Source organism: Eriocheir sinensis, chromosome 68, assembly GCF_024679095.1.
Source record: "Eriocheir sinensis breed Jianghai 21 chromosome 68, ASM2467909v1, whole genome shotgun sequence".
Lineage (NCBI taxonomy): Eukaryota > Metazoa > Arthropoda > Malacostraca > Decapoda > Varunidae > Eriocheir > Eriocheir sinensis.
This window is the reverse complement of record NC_066576.1, coordinates 7,705,174-7,715,173: the sequence shown is the minus strand read 5'-3', so window position 1 is coordinate 7,715,173 and position 10,000 is coordinate 7,705,174. Positions and strand designations below refer to the sequence as shown.

Genomic DNA, 10,000 nt, shown 5'->3' with positions numbered 1-10,000 from the left:
GATAGAGAGGGAGAAGTGAGGGAGGGAAGGGAGAGGCAGGAGATAGGATGGGAAGAGAAAGGAGGAGGGATTGAAGGAAAGAATAGAACAGAATAGACGGAAGGAAGGGAGGAGAGAGGAAGGGGAAGGAGAGGGAGGCGAGGGAGGAGTGATGGAGAGAGGAGAGATCAGGACAGACAGCAGCGGTAATAAGTCTTGTCATTTTCCTTAGAGCGGCGTCTTTCTCTCTCTCTCTCTCTCTCTCTCTCTCTCTCTCTCTCTCTCTCTCTCTCTCTCTCTCTCTCACACACACACATGGCCCGGTTCGCTCGCTCCAACGGCCTCTCCAAAATGCTTCGTCCGATGAATGATTTGTAAAGAATTTAAATTTGTTCGTTTGTTTGTTTGTGTATTGAGTGATCCGGTTGTGGTCATTCTTGCTTATTAATCTATTTTTACTCCTCATGGTTTTCTATTTGTTATTTTTTTTCTCTTTACGTGACTCCAAAAAATAATGAAAAAGTTAAATATGTATAATTTTGTCCTTTTTTTTTATTTGGGGTCAAGTTAATATTGCTTTTATATATATTTTTTTCGTGCTTGGAACTTCAAATAATATTAAGCCTTGTACGTACTCTCTCTCTCTCTCTCTCTCTCTCTCTCTCTCTCTCTCTCTGACGTGTGTGGCTGTCTTCCTTTTGTTCGCCTTTTGCGTGCTTGTCTGTCTTTTATTGTGCGTCTGTCTGTCTGTGTGAAGGGGTCGAAATTATCTATGGGAAGGAATGTGTGGTATGCAGTATTGGTAGTAATAGTAGTAGTAGTAGTAGTAATAGTAGTGGTGGTGGTAGTAGTGATGGTGGTGGTAGTAGTAGTAGTAGTAGTAGTAGTAGTAGTAGAAGTAGTATAGTCTGTTTCATTTCATCTGTCCACCAACAAAGCGGGGAATTTTTATAGATGTGGCACCTGCGTATTTCTAGATCGTGAATACGCGAAAATCAACTGTTGTGGGCCTATTTTTCAATAATATATTTGAATGTTTATGTATACAAAAAAACAACACAGTCATTTGCATCGATAATCTAACATACAAGCACACGAAAAGACAAACTTGTTTCAAATAACATAATCGCATCTGAAGTTGGTCACATCAAGCTCGAACGGTCTATGTTTTTTCAAATTCATTTACTGATAGGTCATTTCAGGTATATTAAAAGACATCTGACCCTGCAAGTGCATATAAAATATATTTTAATAATACACCATGTAAATAATAATTAATAATCGAAATAACATGAAATAGTACGGTAGCGTATATATTAATTGTTGAATACGATGCTAGGCTATTTAGAATATAGGCTACCCATTCTGTTTACATGCAACACACCAAAATTTCTTATGTATAGATGTCACTTTATGTACGTGAATGAGATGAAATATGGGTGTCTGAAAGGCTATCAATCGTTCGAATATGATCAGACTATACTATTTGATGTACAAGCTATTCTTTCGTGTGCTTAAATGGTAGATTATCGGTACAAGTCAGCACGGTTGCGGTTCATATAAAAAGACGAGTTTTTTTATATATTTATTTATTTACTTATTTATTTATTTATTTATTTGTATACGCTACACACACAATCAAATATATCACTGAAAATATAAAGTTTATCTTCACGCAACCACGAACTAACGATGCGCAGTTGCCACATCTACGTTCGCGAGTGGACAGAGGGAATGAAACGGTCTATAGTAGTTATATTCACACTCTCTAATAAGTAATCCATTTAACTTTCCATTATTCTCCATAAGCATTTCTTTTTATCCATTCCTTAATTCAGTCTTTCCTTCTTCCAATTCCTTTTATTAAATTTTCACCTCCTCACTTTCACTTTCTCCGCCCTATGCCATTCCTTTCACTCACTCAAACTTTCCTGGTCCGCCCTTCAGACTTCTTGCCTTCCGATTTTCTCCTTTATTTAACTCTATTCCTTCTGATTCTCTCTCTCTTTAAGCTGTTTGCCTCCTCATTTTATCCGCTTAAAACGATTTGCCTCACGATTTTCTCCCTACGCCCCTGTCCACCCAGCAGTGAATGGGTACCAGGTATTAATCGGGGGTTGTGTCCCGTCTCCTGGGATCTGTTTCCTTCTTTGATTCCTTCCCCCTCCTGTCTCTCTCCGGAATACGACCACAGATGTTGCGCCGACTAAACGAAACTTTCCAACTTTCCTTTCTCCTATAATTCCTTCCCCCTCCTGTCTCTCTCCGGAATATGACCACAGATGTTGCGCCGACTAAACGAAACTTTCCAACTTTCTCCTATAATTCCTTCCCCCTCCTGTCTCTCTCCGGAATATGACCACATGAGATGTTGCGCCGACTAAACGAAACTTTCCAACTTTCCTTTCTCCTATAATTCCTTCCCCCTTCTGTCTCTCTCCGGAATATGACCACAGATGTTGCGCCGACTAAACGAAACTTTCCAACTTTCCTTTCTCCTATAATTCCTTCCCCCTTCTGTCTCTCTCCGGAATATGACCACAGATGTTGCGCCGACTAAACGAAACTTTCCAACTTTCCTTTCTCCTATAATTCCTTCCCCCTTCTGTCTCTCTCCGGAATATGACCACAGATGTTGCGCCGACTAAACGAGACTTTCCAACTTGACCGATTTTCTCTTGTTTAATATTTCCTTGTATTGTAATTTTTATTGTCTTTATTGAGATATATTAAGTGTTTTTACCGTGTTTTGATGTACTACTCATTTCAGTGTAGGTTTATATGAATGTTATTTTCTTCGCTAACAATCCTTTTTTATTTATATATTATTGAATGATTTTTCGTAATTTTTTTAACTTTTTTGTGGGTTTTCTCTTGAGTTTTCGCTTCCATTCCAAGTTTTTATTTTATTTTCAGTTTCTTATTCTCTCTCTCTCTCTCTCTCTCTCTCTCTCTCTCTCTCTCTCTCTCTCTCTCTCTCTCTCTCTCTCTAATTCATTGACATCTCTATTTTATTAACTTTCATCTCTATTTTCATCTTTTTCCTCTTGTTCCTATTTCATTTTCTCGTTCCCATTCCTCCCTTCCTTTCTCTTTACTCAGTTATCTCATGTATTTACTTCTGTTTATTTTAATTCATGTTTCCTTTCGCTCATTCTCACTTTCTACGCGTTTCCTATCTCACTTTCTCACCTTTCTTTCATCTGCGTCATTTTTCTCACACCTTCCTCACTTTCCCTTTCCGCCGGTCAACGGTTTTTTTTTTCCATCTCTCGACTGACCTGGCTTTCCGTTCACCAATTTTCCTTCCCCTCAGCTCCATTTCCCCATTCTCTCTCTCTCTCTCTCTCTCTCTCTCTCTCTCTCTCTCTCTCTCTCTCTCTCTCTCTCTCTCTCTCTCTCTCTCTCTCTCTCTCTGTTTTTCTCCCTCCCTTATCCTCCCTCTCTTAATTTCTCTTTCGTTTTCCCTTCCTTCTTTCTCTCCATCTCCTCCCCTCTTTTTTTTCCCTCCCTATTCCCTTTCTTTCCTTTCTTCTTCCATTTTCCTTTCCCTCATTTCCTCCCCTCTTCTGTCCTTTCCAAATTTATCACTCACCTCCCTCTTCTCTTCCATCTCCCTTTCCTCACTTCTCCCACTCATGTCCTTCCCCTCTTCGTCACTCCCTTATCTCCCTTTCCGCCCCTTCCTTTCCCTTCTGTTATTTGTATATTTTCTTCTTCCTCTTCCATATTCCTTACTTCTTTCTATTTTTCTTCCCCTCATCCTCTTTCTCCCTCCCTTCCGTTTCCTTCATTTCATTTTCCCCCTGCGTTTCCCTCTTTTTTCCTCTCATTTCTATTCTTTTCCTCTTCCTCGACCCGTTTTTTTTTTTTTTTTTTACACGATAGAAGACGAAGAAGTTCCCACGGTGTTTTTTCTCCCTTCCTCTCCTCCCCCTCCTCCCTATCCTCCCTGTTCTTCCTCCCCCTTCTCCCTCTCTTCCTCCTCTTCCCTTCCCGTTGTGGCCAGTGGTGTGACTTTGCGGCTTTGTGTGTGTGTGTGTGTGTGTGTCGTGTTCGTTATGTATATTAAAAATAGCACCCTTATTAACTCTCTCTCTCTCTCTCTCTCTCTCTCTCTCTCTCTCTCTCTCTCTCTCTCTCTCTCTGTGTTAATGGAATGGGTGTGGGGTGGGGAAGATAATGGGAATAGGCTTAGTCTTGAGTCATGGAAGGGGTGAGTATCATTTTTAAGACTGAGTAAAAGAGGAGAAGGAGGAAGATGATGGATAGTGATAAAGATAATGCAAGAAAAGATTAAGTTTGAAGATAGTGGCAATAACAGTGATGAAGATAGAATAAGGAGGATGAGGTGAAAATGAGGAAAGTATTCAGGAAAGGAGAAAAAAGGAGGAAGGAAAATGAGGAGGATATGGAGGACAAGAGAAACAGAAAACAGGAAAAAGAAAAGAAGGCGAAAAAGAATAGATGCAAGAAGTAAAAAAAAAGATAGGTGAAGGAAGAGAAAGTGAAGACGAGGAGGAAAAGAGAGAAACGAAGAGGGGAAAACATTGAAGAAGGGAAGAACTAGTCGTTGGAAGAGGAAAAAAGAGAAAATATGAAAGCAAAGGAAAAGAGAAAGAAGAAAAGGGAAAGGTGAAAAGATACAAAAAAGGAAGAAAGGAAAAGCTGGTGAAAACGCGAAGAAAATAATGCAAGATGGAAAACGAGGAAAGAAGAGGAAGAGGAGGAGGAGGAGGAGGAGGAGGAGAATGAGGGAAGAGGTGGAGATAATGGGGATTAAGTACATAAGCTTCTGGAAGGGTTGAGGATTCAGTTTATGGAAAGGGGAGAGGAAAGGGAAGGGGATGGGAGGGGGGGGGGTAATGGCAGAGGAGGGAGGGAGGGGATTTGAAGGGGATGGAGTGTGGTGAGGTCTCCCCTCGCGTGATCCTCCACTTCCCCTCGTAAACCCAAAAGGAGGAGGAGGAGGAGGAGGAGAAGGAGAAAGGAGAATAAGTACTGGTTATCTTGACATATTCCAATCCTCCTCCTCCTCCTCCTCCTCCTCCTCCTCCTCCTCCTCCTCCTCTAACTGATCTTTTTCATGGATTCATTATTTAAATTTGATCCAAGGCTTTACTGAAAATCCTTTAGTCTAATCAATTATCTGAAATGACTGACCTTTGTGTGTGTGTGTGTGTGTGTGTGTGGTGGTGGTGGTGGTGGTGGTGGTGAATGGGGGATTTGGTATGTCTTCTGATGATAATGGTGTTGGTTGATGGTGGTTATGATCGATTGTGGTGGTAATGGTAGTGTAGGGGAGAGGAGGGGTAGGAGTTAGGTAATGGTTGGGGGAGAAATGGTGGTAGTGGTGATGGTGGTGGTGGTGATGGTGGTGGTGGTGGTGGTGGTGATGGTGTTAATGAAAGTGGGGACGAGTTGACAGCGCCTGACAAATAGTGAAGAGAGTAGACTTCTATTAGCGCCCCTCCTCGTCCTCCTCCTCCTCTTCCTCCTCTTCCTCCTCCTCCTCCTCCTGAAGCTTGACGTTACATAATTTTTCCTTTTCTCACGCCCACAAAAAAATCCTTGTGATGTACTTTTCTCTCTTCTTACCTCCCTCCTTCCGGCCTTGAGGAGGAGGAGGAGGAGGAGGAGGAGTAGGAAGGAGAGTATGACTTACCCGTGACTGACCTTTCCTTTAGTTTTTCTGTTTATTTTTTCTCTCCTTATTTTTCCTTTTTATGTCTTTCTTCTGTATCTTGTTCTTCTTGTTCTTCTTGTTCTTATGTTCCTGTTATTTGTTCTCATTTTCTTCTTCTTCCTTTTCCTCACCTCTGTTCTCTATTTTCTTCTCCATCATTCCTTCCTCCTCCTCCTCCTCCTCCTCCTCTTCGACATTCTAGGCTCACGTGACAAGAAGGATTGGAAGGAATAGAAGTGGTCTCTCTCTCTCTCTCTCTCTCTCTCTCTCTCTCTCTCTCTCTCTCTCTCTCTCTCTCTCTCTCTCTCTCTCTCTCGTTCCTGTCAGCCGTCATTCACTCCTCACTTCATTTTCCCGCCTCCTCCTCCTCCTCCTCCTCCTCCTCGCGGGTCGGTTACTATACCAAAACACAGACACGCGCGGCCGTTGGAAGACAGGAAGCGAGGGGAATCTGGGTGTCTTCTCTTCCTCCTCCTCCTCCTCCTCTTCCTCCTCCTCCTCCTCCTCCTCGTCGTCTTGCATTTCCTCTATTTCAAACTTCTCTCTTCTTTTCCTCTCATCTCCTATCATCTAATCTCCTCCTCCTCCTCCTCTTTTTTTCTTCCTTTCCTCTCTCTCCAGTCTTCTTCCTCTCATTGTTTTTCTTCTTCCTATTTTTTTCCTCACCAAATCCATCTCCAATAGTGCTCCTTGGTCTCTCTCTCTCTCTCTCTCTCTCTCTCTCTCTCTCTCTCTCTCTCTCTCTCTCTCTCTCTCTCTCTCTCTCTCTCTCTCTCTCTCTCTCTCTCTCTCTCTCTCTCTCTTACGTTTTGTTCCTTCTTTATTATTTTCTTTGTCTTTTCTTTTCCTCTTTTATGTTGTTTTATTTTCTGTTGTTGTTGTTGTTGTTGTTGTTGTTGCCTCGGTTGTTGTTGTTGGTTTGTCCTAATCTTCTTCTTCCTCTTCTTTCTTCATTTTACATCATTCCTGTTGAATCCTGTTCCATGAGAGAGAGAGAGAGATTCGGTAAGTGCGGAAAGGAAGGATTTAAGAAAAGGATGAAGGAGATTAAAGGGCATTAAAGAGAGAGAGAGAGTTTGGTCAGCAGATATACTTTCACACAAATTCTAGGAGGAAAAATGGTCTAATAAATGAAGAAAGGTCTCTCTCTCTCTCTCTCTCTCTCTCTCTCTCTCTCTCTCTCTCTCTCTCTCTCTCTCTCTCTCTCTCTCTCAAAAATCCCATATCCCTTACAGATCATTAACTCCCCTTCTTCCTTCACCTTTCCTCCTTCCTTTTCCTTTTCTTCCTCTCCCTATCTTCATCTTCATTATCCTCCTTCCCTCATTTTCACCATCGTTCGTCCTGTTCCTTGCCTTTCATTTTTTTCCCATTTCCTTCTCTCTCTCTCTCTCTCTCTCGCTCTCTCTCTCTCTCTCTCTCTCTCTCTCTCTCTCTCTCTCTCTCTCTCTCTCTCTCTCTCTCTCTCTCTCTCTCTCTCTCTCTCTCTCTCTCTCTCTCTCTCTCTCCATTATTTCCTGTTCCCTAAGTTCATCTCTTCCTCTTCTTATACATATTTCTTCTTCCTTTCCTTCACTTCTGCCTTTTCTCTTATTTTATTCTGCCTTCTATTCCTTATTCCTTCTTTCACCCCTCCTTATTCCTCATCCATTTCCTTATTGCTTCCTCATTCTTTTCCCTTCTTCCCTTTTTCTCCTCCATCCTCATACTTTTTTTCCTTTCCCTTCCTCTTTTTTTTTCCTCCTCTTCTTTCTCTTCCCTTCTCTCCACATCTTTTTTTTTTCCTTTTTCGCTCCTTCCCTGCTCCTCCCTCCTCTTCCTCCTCCTCCTCTTTCCTCCCTTCGTTAGGTCAGGGGTCAGGGGTCAAATTTCCCTCCGTTTTATGACCCCAAGTCACGTGATCTCCCTCCCAACCGGCGGCTTAGTTTTTTGCATTTTTATTTGACTCTCTCTCTCTCTCTCTCTCTCTCTCTCTCTCTCTCTCTCTCTCTCTCTCTCTCTCTCTCTCTCTCTCTCTCTCTCTCTCTCTCTCTCTCTAATTGTTTTTTTTGGTATATTTGTGTATGATTGTGTATGTATATGTATGTATATATATATTTTTTTTAGAGTAACGGCAAATAGTTATTAATAAAAGCTAAATAGACGAGTAGGCAAGAAAATCTATACGAATGTTTTTGCTGTTCTGATCTTTTCTTTTCCTTTTTTACTTTTCCTTCGTCTCTTTTCGTTTCCTTATTTTTTTTTCCTGGGGGCTTGAGGTGAATTTTAGATACATTTCCTGAAGGGCTGGCATGCGTGGGTGTGCATCCTTGAAGGGGGGAAGGGAAGCGGAGGGGAGGTGGGGTATGGTGAGAGGGAAAGTGGAGGAAGAGGGAAATTGAGAGGAAAAGGGATGGAGGTTGAAGGTTAGGAGGGAAGGTTTGGGGGGTTGAAAGGACGAGAAGGAGCGTGGGAGTGAAATTGGAAGGTTGGGAGGGAAGGAGGGAGGCTGTGAAGGAAAGAGAGGTTGGGTTGGAGGGAAAGAGGTAGAAGGGGAAAAAGGGAAGTTGTCTAAGGAGTTGGAAGGTTGAAAGGGAAGGAGGGAGGCTGTGAAGGAAAGAGAGGTTGGGTTGGAGGGAAAGAGGTAGAAGGGGAAAAAGGGAAGTTGTCTAAGGAGGTGGAAGGTTGAAAGGGAAGAAGGGAGGCTTGGGGGGAAAGAAGAAGTTTGGAGAGGAGGTGGAATATATATCTGTCTCTTCTCTTTTTTTTCCTTTCAAATTCTCTATTCAACCCCCCCCCCCCACACACACACACACTTAGAACCAGTTTTGAGAATTGCGCATTTGCAGTGCCGAGGTATATCAATAATTATAAGCAGTACCTCTCTGTTTCTTATAATTTCTTCCTCATTCTTTTACCAACATTTTACATACTTTTTTAATTCTTTCCTTACTTTCTTGAAGGCAGATACTTCATTTTTTATATTATTCACGATTACTTCTTCTGATAATGCTTTTTCTCCGCCAAACTCCTTCAATATTGTATGACCCGGCTATCTGTTACAACCCTGATCACACTCCCTGCACCTATGTATGTATGTATGTATGTATGTATGTATTAACCCTTTTCATTCTCCCCCCGCAGGTCAACTGAAGCTGGCTGTGTACGAAAACTATGGACTTCTTACCATACATAGTAAGTGTGTGTGTGTGTGTGTGTGTGTGTGTGTGTGTGTGTGTGTGTGTGTGTGTGTGTGTGTGTGTGTGTGTGTGTGTGTGTGTGTGTGTGTGTTGCATCTTTGTCTTGTTTCTCTTTATTAATTTTAGTTGTTTTTATAGTTTTAAGCTATTTACATATTTTACGTCTAATTGAATAAATGATAGTTCTGTTCAGTAATTGCTTTCATTATAAGTCAGTATATAATGTTTTGTGTAATTACTATTTTTTTGCGAATTACTGCTCACTCCTTTAGTTAATTTCTAAGTAGATACAGACTTATGTTTTACGAATAGTTTGTTTTTGCTACTAAATTTATAAGTGTAAAATTTCATAATGATTTTTCAACCCTGTTTCATACCTTTTTTTTTTTTTTACATCCATAATATTTCGTTCTAATTTTTCACTCACATTTCATATATTACTTGATTGGTGTTTTAATTTACATTCATTTAGTGTTTTATTGGTTGTCTAGATTAAGGGGGAGTTTATATTTTTGTTGACGTGCCTTTCATCAAAACACATTAATTAATCTGTGTGTGTGTGTGTGTGTGTGTGTGTGTGTGTGTGTGTGTGTGTGTGTGTGTGTGTGTGTGTGTGTGTGTGTTTCTTTACAGTCATGGAGGGACGGAAGTTAAAGTCACGTCTTTCTAGCGTGTGCAACCCCTACGTGAAGGTGAGTGTGTTTGTTTGTTTGTTTGTCTCTGTCTGTCTGTATTTGTCTGTCTGTCTGTATCTCTGTATCTCTGTCTGTCTGTCTGTATCTCTGTTTGTCTGTATCTCTGTATCTCTGTATCTCTGTCTGTCTGTCTGTGCTTGTCTGTCTGTCTGTATCTCTGTCTGTCTGTCTGTCTGTATCTCTGTGTATCTGTCTGTCTGTCTGTATCTCTGTCTATCTGTCTGTCTGTCTGTCTCTGTCTGTCTGTCTGTCTGTATCTCTGTCTGTCTGTCTGTCTGTATCTCTGTCTATCTGTCTGTCTGTCTGTCTCTGTCTGTCTGTCTGTCTCTCTCTGTCTCTCTGTCTGTCTCTCTCTCTCTCTCTCTCTCTCTCTCTCTCTCTCTCTCTCTCTCTCTCTCTCTCTCTCTCTCTCTCTCTCTCTCTCTCTCTCTCTCTCTCTCTCTCTCTCTCTCTCTCTCTCT

At 41.5% G+C, this 10,000-nt stretch overlaps 1 protein-coding gene across 3 annotated transcripts in view; it reads left to right on the top strand.

Moving 5' to 3' along the window:
* The window catches only part of LOC126988248 (uncharacterized), a 258,524-nt gene that overhangs the window by 100,812 nt on the left and 147,712 nt on the right, over positions 1 to 10,000 (top strand). For all 3 annotated transcript variants that reach the window (XM_050846294.1, XM_050846292.1, XM_050846293.1), the window contains exons 8-9: positions 8,789 to 8,839; positions 9,478 to 9,536. In XM_050846294.1, the coding sequence (XP_050702251.1) occupies positions 8,789 to 8,839; positions 9,478 to 9,536 (110 nt within the window). The remainder of the gene's footprint in view (positions 1 to 8,788; positions 8,840 to 9,477; positions 9,537 to 10,000) is intronic.